The 14,140-nt window shown below is 35.4% G+C and overlaps 1 protein-coding gene across 6 annotated transcripts in view; it reads right to left on the bottom strand.

Moving 5' to 3' along the window:
* PPP1R9A (protein phosphatase 1 regulatory subunit 9A) overlaps positions 1–14,140 on the bottom strand; it is a 314,579-nt gene that overhangs the window by 33,050 nt on the left and 267,389 nt on the right. For 3 of the 6 annotated variants that reach the window (XM_055307549.1, XM_055307550.1, XM_055307551.1), the window contains 2 exons: positions 3,992–4,149; positions 3,209–3,506 (listed from right to left, as the gene is read on the bottom strand). In XM_055307549.1, coding sequence (XP_055163524.1) covers positions 3,209–3,506; positions 3,992–4,149 — 456 coding nt within the window. The remainder of the gene's footprint in view (positions 1–3,208; positions 3,507–3,991; positions 4,150–14,140) is intronic. The other 3 variants (XM_055307553.1, XM_055307555.1, XM_055307552.1) reach the window with 2 other exon arrangements.

The raw sequence follows: 14,140 nt of genomic DNA, 5'->3' as shown, positions 1-14,140 counted from the left end.
TGGGACTCTTTGTTGTGTGTTTGAGAAATCTGATGTTAGATTTCTTCATGTTTTTTTTTTTTTTCTTGTGTCTTTTTTAAGGAATCCTTCCCTACCTTGAAGTAAAAAAAAATATAGTATACAGTCTTTTAAAAGTTTTATAGTTTGCATTTTCCAGTTAAGTCTTAAATCCACCTTGAATGGATTGTTTTACAATGTATGAGATGGGGAGGGTCTAATATAAATTTTTAAAGTTGGTATAACCAGTTGTCCTAGAACAGTTAAAAACACTATTCTTTGTCCACTGATCCAGCTGTCATAGTATATGAAATGTGTATAATCTGCTTTCATGATCTTTATTTTATTCCTGAATCTCTAAACCTCTGTGCAAATAATATACAGAATTAATTCTGTGGCTTTTTAATAATTCCAGGTATCAGGATCTTCTACTTTATTCTTCTTTAAGATTCTTGGGTATTCCTGGCCTTTTTCCCTTTCTTACAATTTTAGGATCAGCTCATTAAGTTCACAAAATATCTGTTGTATCAAATCTTTCGATCAGTACAGACCAACGACATTTCTTTCTGCCACTGTTTTTTTTTCAAAAGACAAAAAATTTTTACAGTGAACAAATGTATATCCATTACCTATATCCTACAATTTCCATTTTACTACATTTGCCTTATCACATAGCCATCCCTCTAGTCATCCATTAACCCATTAATTTTCAAATGCATTTCAAAGTAAGTTGCAGACATTTCACCCTTACACATGTCAAGATATTGATTTTATATATTTATTTTATATCTGGCCACTTAATCTTCTAGATGAATATTCACATAATCCTTAAATAAAGATATTTTGTCTTTTCTGTTTCAAATTTGCACTGATTATTTGATGTTCTTATCTTCCTGCAATTAGAAAATTCTCAAAAACAGACTTGAAAATCGTGATGATAGTTGGCATTCATGTCTTAGTCCTAATTTTTGTGCAAATGGCTTAAGATTCACTATTTAGTGGTTGATTGCTTTTAAGTAACCAATCATATTCAGAAAAAATTTTCTAATTCCATTTTTATTTTAATAAGGTTTTACTAAAAATGTCTGAAGGATTATATCAAATGCCTCTCGACTTCCATTAGTATTATAACACTTTACCTTTCCTTTGTTGATATGATGATTTATATTGTTAGATTTTCTAATGTTGAACTATTCTTGTATTTTCAGAATCAATGCTACCTGATTATGGAATATAATTAACTTGCACTCTTGGATTCAATTGATTAGCATCATATTTAAGATGAATCTACATGCATAAGATTTCTTTTTTCCACACAGCCTTTACTGTGTTTTTAGGACTCTTGCTACTTAAATAAATGAGAAACACCCTACCTCGAATAGCTATCATAAAACAGAGCCTATCTATTTTTTTTTTATAGGTTAGGGAGAATTCAGTTATAAAACCACCTGGCTTTGGTGACTTTCTAAATGGAAGTTTTTATAAAAACACATTTCACATTTCTGTGATTATTGGTTTATCCAAGTTATCTTCATAGATAATTTGAATAGACTAATTTTGTAGGAAACTCCATTTCCACTAGATTTTTAAATCTACTGAGTTCACAATCTTTAAAAAATTAATTCTTTTAATCCATCTCTTATTTCCAGTGCTACATTTTTTTGTCTTTTTCTCTATTTTTTTTCTTAATGTGTCCTTCCAACGGACTCATGCAAACAACTGTTATCATAATTCACACAAACAATAATCGTATGAATTATTAGCTGGAATAATTCACACAATTTTACTATATTTTTGGGAGGAGAGGGCAATTAAGAATAGGCCTTTCATTTCAATAGAAATTAAATTCAGCATATATGTTTTATACACTCCTTTCTATTTTCTGCTTTTTGGTTGTTCTGTTCCCATTATTTAAAATATTTATTTTACTTATTTTCAACCTTTATTTTTAGTAATAAAAGAACTTAAAGCTATACATTTTTCTCTTGAGTACAATATACTCTATCAATTCAGCTTTTGAAAATGTTCCTACAAAAATAAGTGTCAGTATAAGAATATACAGATGTTTGTTACAATTTTTTTCAAAGTGATATGCAAACAGGCAGAACTACAAAAAGAAACCTTCCAGAATACAGCCCAAATGTCCATCAATATTAGAAGAGTTGCCTCAGTTATATTATAGCCTCACTACAGAAGATTCTCTTGTCATTTAAATTTGTGTATATTGCTGTAGAGGGATGTCCATAAAATATTATTATGTATAAAACAAAACGTAGAGTCATGTGACTTACATGATTCATTTTTGTAAAAAAAAATTACACAAAACACAAATATACCAGAAAGTATTTTTGTTTTTACACCTATATGCACACACACATACACAAACACACGCATGTGCATGACTTATGTGCATTTAACATGTGAAAGATAACGTACTCAAATTTACTTGGTTACTCTAAAGGGACACATCAGACATGGTAGGAAAAGAATGAACCTAATCTTTATACCTCTCTGTATCATTTAACTTGTCTAATGAGAATTTATTACTTCTATAAATTAAAATGACAGAAATCTATTGACATCCCTATGAAATTCTGGTGTTAATTCAAGGAACCTATTTTAAAATTTAATTGATTAATCTCCCTGCATTATCTTTATCATAGCTCTCCTGTCACAATTTTTGCAATATGAATCATTACTGTAAAAATTTCTTCTAAAGAAAAACCAATTAATGGCTAAAAACCTGTATTGCTTTCATCTTCATATATACATGAAGATATTTACATATCTTCTATATATTTATAGCTATTATATACCTATATATTTTTACATATATATTATACACATTTTATTTTTCCAATGTGAGCATGTTAGTGTTTATTGAAACTCTGGGTTTCTATTCTACAAACCCTCTAGTAGACCTCCTGAAGCATTTCCTTAATAGTAGTAAACTTGTGGAGAACTGAAGAAGTAAAAATACTAACCTGGTAGGAAAAGATAGATAAATACATGAATGAATGAATGAATGAATGAATGAATGAATGGGAGAGGCATGGGCTCTTATCCCACAACATAAAAAGAAAGCAATATTAATTATTAAGACAAAGGACTTATGACTATGACAAAAAAAGCTATTCTGTATTGCACAAATCAAGGAGTTAGTGAAGTCAGACAAAACAAAAGCAAAAACAACAAGAAAAATAAAGAGTACCTTTTTCCTGTAGTATTTTCTTGGTGGTGGCTTGATGGTGGCAAGGAGATTCTTCTATATCATGATCAGATTTTGAAGGAGAGGAGTGTGAAGTGTCTCCCCAAAGAAAGGGGGAGGGCTCCTTTTCCGGGTGCAGTGGTCCGTCTTGAAATTCAGCTATGTGGTCAGAGGAGAAGGGCACACTGCCAGCCGCCGGAGTGAGGGATGGAGCACCAGAATCTGATTCTGGAGAAGTTCTCAAACCCTTGGGCAGAAGTGATTTGGTAATGTGCGTGTGGTTATAGAAACTGTTTGAAGGCTGTTGGTATAAGAGATTATAAAGGAGGTTATGCACCAGCTCCATGGAGTACTTTGAAATCAGACCGAACTTATTTTAGTAAATCCCTCAAAAACCAATTTTTTTTTGTTGGTTTACAGATGAGACTGCATAGTTTACAACAATTCACCATATTACCATTGTAGCTAACACAGACACCTAAGACACAGAAACAATTCCTTGTACATTCATTATTTCCCACTAGGTAAAACCAATACCTGAACATAAAAGCACCATCGTGAAATATGACAATATTTCATAATGCTTTTGGGTTAGTTCATTGGATGATACAGAAATAATTTGAATTACAACAATATATCGAGTTGAGTAAGAATTTAGGAGACAAAGCAGTGAACTATTCCAGCTGTTTACACGGAATCTGGTTGCAGAAAAATCATCTTCAATAAGCTGTGGGAACAAGGATACAGCTCAACACTGCAAGTCAGAAACCAGTCAACGGTGCTCACCTTTCGCTCCAGACTGTCTTCCCCATCTGTTGAACTGACACTATCATAGAGTCTTGTCCTAGAGGGCCTCTGGCGTCTGTTCTTCACGGAGAGCTGGGCTCGGGTTTTTAGTGCTTTTGAATCCAGGCGCTCTGTCTCTGGGACTGCCTCATTCAAGTCTAAGAAAAGAATCATGCAAAATAATCAGCAAGAGAAACCTTTGGAAAGGATGAACAAAGAGACCACAGACACTGATAACAACGATCTCAAGGTTATCAAAAATACCAGGCAAAAAATAGGTGACAATCATGCCAGCTTGTCTGATATGCCGCCAGAAACAAATCAGTGAGATTTAGGAGAAATGTACAAAGCCTTATAAAAGAATCCAACCAACCAAAGGTGACCAGGGCAACCAAAGGTGGCCAGAAACCAACCAACCAAAGGTGACCAGGGCAACAAGAAAATGTAACATCCAAAGAGCCAACGTGGTCCTTGTGGTCTGCCTCTTACCACCTTTAATCTTGCCCCCAAGAGACCAAGTCAGAACTCCAAGTCACCATTCCAAAGGGGAGAAGTAAAGGTTACCCATAGCTCTGTGAAGGTGTTGGCTGAGGAGAAGTTGTTCTCTGGCTGAATTTATCTGGAATGCTACTGCTTCTTAGAAATAATGTAGCTTGAGCATCAATCATATTTTATCTTTTTAGAGTGGCAGTCATTAAATGAAGCCATAATGTTCATATGGCTTCAGAATTAATAATTAAGTGCTTCTGGATTTAAATTATTAAAAGCAAAGCCTATAACGGAGTTGCAGAAAATTAATATGTACTGATATTAATGGAATAAAACAATTTCTTACAGTAGCATTACTTCAGGAAATTCCTTTTCATCGTGTTATTATGAAGGTGTGCTCTAAATATATTATAAGACCAAAACAAGGAAGCATCTCAGGTTGTGCCTCTCTTACCTATGGAACCTTGCATTTGGCATATGGTTCTAACAGTTATATTAAATATATTTTCCCTAGGAGATACATCCACTGAATGACAATATTTACAGAATGTTCTGACTCTTCTTTTCCTGTATTTGAAAGAAAAGTGAATATTCAGAAAAGCCAGACTATTCAGGTATATATAAAGGACAGCTAAATATTTTCTAATTAGTAGTCTCTTTATTGTTTACATGTCAAAGGAGAAAAAATAATCTCCTTGATCACTTTAATTTCTCCCTTTCAATAAAATCTAAACTTGCAGCTGCCGATTAAGAGTTCATTAGTTGTGATAATTGGGAGATAATCAACCTTACAAGCTCTTGTTTACATATAAAATGTGGGAACACCACACAGATGAAAGCAATAATATAATTAGATATACTGTCATACAAGCCCGTTTCACAGCTTATCTATCTTGGGTTTTGGACTGTATTTTCTATAACAGAAAGCATGGTCGGTCACACACACCATCTCAGGTATTCCTTAAAACAGCCCCACGCAACAGAGCAGCCAAGTATGTTTTATCCTCTCCTGAAGTCCAGAGAACCTGAGTAATGTGCCGTCATCTGCACAGCTAGTTGATGAACTGCCATGATTTTTCTTTTTTTGACTCCCAGGCTACGAGTCTGTGCCCTCCAAATTTAGCGAGGGTTGAACAAGTTACTAGAAAAAGATTTTAATGTTCAGTGTTTTTGTTTGTAAAATCACATAAAATGTGGCTAATCTAGCAAGTTCATTTCTCCAATTGGCTACATGGGAAATATTATTATTAATCTTTCACATATGTATTAAGAAAGCATAAGAAGGAAGACATTTTGAAAACTATAAAAAAAACCTATTTCTCAGACGGTTTCTTATTTGGTCTGTTTGTAACAGCTTTGGTTACTTGGTGACAGAAGACTCAAGGAGATAGCCTGTTCTACATGGCTCCTTTTTCAATAGAATCCTGGCCCTGGAGGACCCACCAAGAGCACCCGATATCCAGGACTGCAGTAGCTACTCCATCAGTAGGTACTGAACAAATAATAAAGTGAGGGAACATGAGAACTACTTATCGGCAAGGTTTAGAGTATAGAGAATTTCTTCTGGGACTTCTGGCTCCATGACTGGTCAGTAATTTGCCTGGTACTCATATCAAACAACCTCCAAAGAGCAATCTAGAACATCTGCTTTAATATCAGCTAGCACTGAGTAGGTACAAACTGCTGGAGCACACATACAGAATTACATCTATTGAAGATGAAGGTATCTAGAAGATTAGTGCCTTAAGTCCATGATCCAAGTGGCCAACAACACACCGCATACAATTAACAATTTTTGAGGCCCTGAAAACAAAGTTCTCGGGGTCCCTCTATGGCAGTGATTCATGAATTACAAATCAGCAATTTATATTCCACCCTGAGAATACCTGTTTTTAAAGAATCAGAAAAATGGAATAGAGCAGGGAGCTTTCACTTCAATGGAAGGAAGTTGAAAGGAAAGAGGTCCAGAGGAATCAACTACTAAATACACCACAGGCAACATCCCCCTTTAGCAGTGTTAGAGGAGGTGTGTGGAATAGAAGGAAAATGTGTATAGGACTTTTGTAGCTGGGTAACTAGAAGCTATCTTTCTCTATCATGTTGTGTAAGAATTAGAGTATTACAACTCAAAAGAACCTTAAGGATTCTAGTCCAGCCTTCTTTTCCAGATAGGAAAGCCAAGGCTTCAAGATTACTAACTTGTTTACTAACTGCATCACACCGTTAATCTATGGATGAGATGGGATAGAGCTCAGTCCTCAGAAGCCTATCATCCTGGGGCGCCTGGCTGGCTCAGTCCATTAAGCATCTGCCTCTTGATTTCGGCTCAGGTCCTGATCTCGGGGTCCTGGGATCCAGCCCGGAGTCAGGCTCTGTGCTCAGCATGGAGTCTGTTTCTCCCTCTCTCTGCTCCTCTCCCTACTTGCTCTCTTCCTCTCTCTCTAAAATAAATAATACATAAAACCTTAAAAAACAAAACAAAGCCTATCGTTTTTCTGGAAGGTCACTCTCAAGTCTGAAAATAAATTTCGCAAGTAATCTTTTGCCTTTGTTGAATCTTTGTTTAGTCTTACTTTATGTTCCAAACAAAAATACAGGTCAGGTACTAACTTTGCAAATTTCCGTTAGTATACAGTATTGAAGAAAGAAAAAAAACCTGAGGTATTTTACTTGGTTTTATAGTTATCCATGGAATAAAATTCCTACATCAAAAAATTAGCTGTCAGCTTTGAGGATGGCAATGCAGCAGAAGAAATCCAACTGGCTCCATGTTGCTAAGTTCTGTGCTACTGAATGCAAGGACCTAGGTGGTAGCGTTCTCTCACTGTCATTCACTCTCTGCAGATACCTTAATCAATAATATAACACTGCTTTTAAAAACCCAAGACCCTGGGTCCTTCCTCTACCCTTTCTCTCCAGGCCATCACATTCTGTTTTCCATAAGAATCAGAGAATCAAATTTCTTTTTCATCTCTATTCCTTCTCTCTTCTTTTTCTCAGACCCTCCAGTCTCTGGGAAAAAAAAAAAAAAGCCTACCTCTGACTCAAATGCAGCTAGCAATTCAAAAGATGAACAGACTCAAGTGGATTAATAAATACAGACAGGCAGACACAGAGAAGATATGAAGTAGTAAAGGATGGAGCAGTTTTGCGTTGGTGGGACTCCATCGCAATATACCTGCATTTTAAGACTAGTTTATTATTGCTTCGAATTGCATCCTTTAAAAAAATTTAATGGATTCGATTATGATTTTAGCAGATGTTATGAAAAATGTTCTGTGAAATTAGAATGTTATATATCATATTACACAGCAACCAGTTCCCTATAGTAATGCTGTGAGTCATTCAGTTTTTTCACTATATTGACGTTATTTTTGACGTAAGTGGAATGCTGCCCACAGATCAGATATAGAGAGCAAGGGAAGGAGGGGAATGGAGCAGCATGATGAGGGGGGGCCCCTCTGCATTCTTAGAGCTTTATTCTTCTCAAAAACAGTCCTACCTCAACTATCACACTAATGCTGTTATCAACTACAATGCTGAGCATCATGACACACTTGGCGGCCTTATAAAACTTGAACAGTATCTGGGCCCATGAAAGATGGGCCCATGGGTTTTGGGTTGGTATGTACTGCACTCAGAGGTAGGTTTATGTATCTCAGAGAGGTGGTGTAAAATAGTTCCATGACAGTGATCTAGAATCAGTCTTCCTCGAATAGAATCCAGAACAGTGGCTCTGCCACTAAATTGGGCAATTTCCCTACTTCTCTGTCCCTCAAAATCCTCAACTGCAAAATGGATATGATAGTAATATAGCACCAATAATTCACTGCTGTGAGGACTAAATGCATTAATAGATATACAAGTGCTTGGAAGAGTGACTGTTACATAAGCAGTCAATGAATCTACTTATTGACATGGAAACGTCAGCAAAATATTCTTAGATGACTAACGCGTTGCAAAACTATATGTATACTCCTTCTAAATATTTTAAAAAGAGCAACATAAAATATATTTTCTAGTGATATATAGATGCATGTGATTTAACAGAGAAAGAATTGGAGGAATCTACTTCATACTGACAATGGTGCTTACCTCCAAAGAAGGTATTAGATTTGGAGATCTTGGCCAACAGATACTTTAATCTTAATTGTAATGTTAAACATTTTTTGTAATATATGTATTTTTTGCATTTATATATTACTTATATATTTAAAATTAGCAAAAAGAAAACAACCAGCAGATTCAGTACATTTTCTTTTACAGACATCTTAATTCCTTTCTAATCCGAGAGCTCTGGTGTTTTTGGACTCAGGATTCCCAGATGTTGGTATCAGTCCAGGAAACTGTCAAAATCCATGTGACTATCAGCCTGCCCCACGTGAGAAGGCTGCTCTTTCAATTACGTCTATGGAGACTGTTTGCCTGCCTTGGTACTCTACTAACTGCCAGATGAGCTAGCTTGATTAGGGCCCCTATGGCTTAGCTTCCAGTCACTACTTTGTTTTAATATTGTACAGGGAAGATGTATTGAATCAGTTACGGTAATTTGAGACCAAGTTACACAACTTTGTCTCATCTTATAATAGTACTTTACTTAAGAACCCACCCACAGACAACTCTCACCCTGAACTCTATTAATTTAGTTGCTTTCCTTATAGTCACCTAAAAGCTGATAAACTTTATTCCCCAAGTAGTATTTCTGAAATTTTAGGAGACTGATTTCTTACAGTTTCAGAACAAGTAGAAGATTACTGCTGTTTCCTAATCTTTTAAGTACGTCTGAGTTTACAGTTGTATGAACTATACATTTCATTTGTTAATGTTCCAAAAATAATAAAAAATTCCATTTTTACCACTTTATCAATAAATGCAACCACAAAACTATCTGTGTGGCCTTTGAAACATAATTTGGTGATCTGTTTTAGTGTACTGCTTCTCTAGTGCAGTGTGATACCCAACATAGACTTCTTCAGCTTGTGGCTAACCTACCTCCCTGTTCTCAAGAGGGCAGAGGGGGTCCAACTCCATTGCCCCTGGCTCTTTAGTCACACAATGCCACTATATTGCCCTTGGAGATAGTGGCTATAAGTCAGAAAAAAAACTATGTGAGATATCCTTAATTCCAGCAAATATCATTTGTAACACTCGTCAGAGTCATCGATTATGAAAGGATACAGAATTTTGCTTAGACAACAGGGAAAGGTATTCAATATCTTAGGATTCCTTCACTGTCACACATCTTTAGAATCTGATAGAAAAGTATTAAAATTTGAAGAATTGTAAAAACTAATCAAATGGGCAAACTGGCTGGGAACTGCAGACTTCTGTGCGTAGGACCATGAGGTCTTGTATGTAAGTTGGGTCTAGGAAGGTGGGATATGTAAATGTCCTCTTCTTGATATTATAGCACCTCTGACATGACAACAATAAACAAACTTGGGCAGCCTGGGTGGCTCAGTGGTTTGGTGTCTGTCTTCAGCCCAGGGTGTGATCCTGGAGACCTGGGATTGAGTCCCACATTGGGCTCCCTGCATGGAGCCTGCTTCTCCCTCTGCCTGTGTCTCTGCCCCCTCCCCCTCTTTCTCTCTCTCTGTGTCTCTCATGAATAAATAAATAAAGTATTAAAAAAAACAATAAACAAACTTCTGTGTTGTCATTCAAAGTTGCCTACAAAAAATATCTCTGGATATTAGTAATCCCAAGCATGCTAAGTAGGCAACCCTCCAAATGATATATCATGATATAATAGTTTCCTCAATTACTAGAAAGAGAATTCAGAGCTTAGGCTTTTGGTAGGAAATAATCTGTTACTTGCAGTAACAGTTGTTGGCTTCCTTAATTGGAAAGTATCTTTCAACCACGGGAAGACTTAATTATGTACACAGAGCATTAGAAGGCTTAAGAAAACTCAAAGGCTACACTACTTGTAAGTGTAGTGTAATAGGTGGATAGAATTTCTTAAGTACTTTCAAAGACTATCAGTCACTAAGAATAGTAGTTAAAAAGGAAATAAAATATTAATGAATTTTTAAATGCAATTTAAAATGTTTGTAGGTGTTGATTAGCTAAGTTTATAAATAGGAATAAAAAAATATTCAAAGATCCTTTAACAGTGATTTGCAAATCAAATCTAAAAACTTAAAGAACTAAGTTTTTGATAATGTAGCTTGAATAAATCAAACATTAATTGTAAAATCAAAATAAATATCTGAATGACTCTTCTGGGTAGTCATAAAGCCCTATTATCATCATGAAACTCACAGGCAATAGAGTTTTCCGTGTCTATATTTCTTAAGTTTCCTAATTCGTGGCATTTTCTATAGGTTCTCAGACATAATTAGTATAAAGTATTGAAGTAGAATATTACTTCACATCCACTGAGATTCAGTCATAACTTGGTATTAGTGTCCTCCATTAACAGAAAAAACCCTAAGGATCTCATAACTGCTGAAACAATATAGTTGGAACATTGTTCAGAACCATACACACCACATCATTTTCTGGTCCTAATTCCAGAAATAGCTGTTTATTGCTTGGTTTTAATTTTAAAGAGGCTGTGACACCATGATTAATCCTATTTCCCTCTTGGCCAGTAGACAGCATAAGTGAAATCTGTGGTCCATCCTGAAAAATTCACAGGAGCCTACCAACATGCACTGCATTTACAAACCACTCACACAGCATCTTCTTTTGCATCTTCCCAGCCTATTCTTCCAGTCAATGTTATCTTAACTATACACTATCTCCCAATCTATATAATTAGAATTTCATGGTGAACCAGAGCATTACCTATAAAATATAAGAAACACTTCTGAATATAGCTATCTTGTAAAGTTTCCTTGAAAAGGAGCTATATCCCACATTCAGGTTAAAATTGTCTTTATTTCCAGGGCGCTTGGGTAGCTCAGTCGGTGGAGCGTCTGACTCTTGGCTTTGGCTCAGGTCATGATCTCAGGGTCTTGGGATCGAGCCTCCACAGCAGGCTCTATGTTTGCTCAGTGTGGAGTCGGCTTGCGATTCTGTCTCTCCCTCTTCTTTTCCCTCCTGCTCTGCCCCACTCTCCTGCTCACACACTCTCTTTCTCTCTCAAATAAATAAATCTTTAAAAAAAAGTCTTTTCTTCCAGATCATCATCTTACCTTATAGTTTAATTCCAAGCAAACAAAATTTAAACATCAAAATAAAAGAAAAAACAGCCTGCTTCCCTAAAGTGGACAGAAAACTACTAAGCTTAAGTTCATTCTGACAAAAAAGCTTGTTTTCTATCAAAACAACTTTAGATAACTTCTAGTACTAATGCATACCTCAGTAGGACTGAAGGGTCTGGTGACTTCTGTGAATTTACAAAGAGGCAGTAAGAAATAGGACCCAAGGAGAGTTGTCATTTTGCAACTGAATACCTCCTTCTGAATGCCTCGTTGATTTGGCAACAAAACTCTTAATGACTTACACAAAGACAGATGCAAAACTTGCACAAAACTAGACAGGTAATTTAGGTGCTTTGCTTTTTGCGTAAGAGAACAGATTTTGGCTCTAATGATATGCCAGAAAACAATCAATAAGTATTGATTTCTCATTCATTTGGCTTGTTCATTAAAATTTTCCATAGTGATTTACCGGGAATGTTCACCCTTTAATTAGTGCAATTCAATAATATTTCATGGTCAAAATTATTTATTGAGGATTAAAAGTTACCGAAAATAATTTGTTCAGGAAAAATGAAAATGATGAAAGTTTACCAAGAACTTATATTGGTATGCATGATAAAAACAAGCATGAATCCACTCTAGAATCCACTCTCCTGCCCCAATTTAGAACTAAACAATGTGACAGCATGGAATAATTACCTCATTGCTCTGTATCTAATGCTCTTCTATAAGACACTCTTGATAATGTAGTGCAGGCATTCACTTTCCTTTTAATGACTTTCCATTTAATGAATTCTGGCTTTAATCATGCCTTTAACCTTATTTTAAAATTCTGGGTTCCAATGCTAAAAGTGAATGCTTAATGTACTCTCAGACTCCATCAGGAAATAAATCAGACGTGGTGATAGGGGTCTAGCCTGGCTTCATATCCACAGGTATCTGAAAAGAGCCACTAACATTGAGGGCTCTGGGAAAAGCAAAAAGGACAAAGACAACACCTGATTACAGCCTGAGCAGAAAATATGACTTCTTGGAGAAGACCAGTGACCTAGGGAACCCCCTTATTGTTATAAATGTCTCTTGGTGTTGGCTTTCCCTCCCTTATTAAATACTAAGTGTTATAAGCCCCCAAAAGTCTTTTGTGGTTTATCTTTCATTTAAGCTACTTAAACATTTCTATTTTAATATGCAAAAAATTATTCCATATGTGTAAGTTATATAGAAAAAGAAGGAAAAAGAGACCAATGTTCCTACCATCTAGCCTAAAAAGTTATATTAGTACCTTTGAAGCCCTCTTTATGTCTCATTTTTAGTTGTAGCCCCTATTTTTTCTCCGACTTATTCACAAAAGTATCCCTAAACAATATAGATTAATTTTGCTTGCTTTTTAAGTTTATATACATGGTAATAAACTGTATACAATATTCTGCAAATTGTTGTTTTGTTTGCTAAACATTATGTGGAAAGGTAGGACTAGAATTAATTCACTGTTTTCTGCAATTCCTATGAACAATATTGCTGTGCATTTTTGAACATGTCTTTTGGTACACGTTTCAAGAACTTTTGGAAGCATATATACACATATGGAAGTAAACTTAGTGGGCCATAGAATTTGCATTTCTTCCATTTTACTGGATAATACCAAATCGCTTTAGCAAAATGGCTGTATGAGTTTTCCTTCATGTTGGCTATCACATATTACTGTGGAACTTTATATTTGCAAATTATTTTATTTTTACTCAGAGGTTGAATATTATGTTTACCAAACTCTGGGTTTTACTTTTTTGTGAACTGATTGCTCACGTGTTTGTCCATTTTTCTATTAAGTTAGTTGTGTTTTCCTATGATCACAACTGTGAGTTCTTAGTATATTCTGGATAACAACCTTTTTTCTTAAACGGGCTACAAATATCTTCTCCCAATTTTTGGCATGTTTTTCCACGTTCCTTAGAAAGACAGTATAGTGTGTCTTTCAAAGATCAATTACTACGGTCAAATTTAACAAACTTTTTATGATTTGGAATTTTTGTGTCTTAAATCATATAAACATTCTCCTACATTTTCTTCAAGAAGTTAGGAACATTACCTTTCATATTTGAGGCTTTAACCCATTTAGAATCTATTTTATGAATGATATGAGGTCAGATCCAATTTCATTTTTTTCATATGGTCAATTTTCCCCCCACCATTTGTTAGTCCGTACTTTCCCCACTAATCTGCAGTGTTAGTTATGTATTAGTCTCAAACTGGCATGAATGTGTCAGTCTGTTTCTAGATTTCACTCTGTTGCACTGGTCTACTTGTCAATTGCTGAGCTACACTACACTATCTTATCACTATTACTTTATGAATGAATTTTGGCATCTGAGAGAACAAGCTCTTTTACCTTGTCCTTGCTCAAGTGCATCCTGACTATTCTGGGCCCAGCTGTTCCTCTACATACATTTTAGAAAGTTCTTAAAAAAAAAAAAAAAAAACTAAAAAGACCTGTTCAAATTCTCATTAGAAC

The sequence above is a fragment of the Nyctereutes procyonoides genome, unplaced genomic scaffold, assembly GCF_905146905.1.
Source record: "Nyctereutes procyonoides isolate TBG_1078 unplaced genomic scaffold, NYPRO_anot_genome, whole genome shotgun sequence".
Taxonomy (NCBI): domain Eukaryota; kingdom Metazoa; phylum Chordata; class Mammalia; order Carnivora; family Canidae; genus Nyctereutes; species Nyctereutes procyonoides.
Note: the sequence above shows the minus strand (reverse complement) of the source record. Positions and strands in the feature narration are given on the sequence as shown.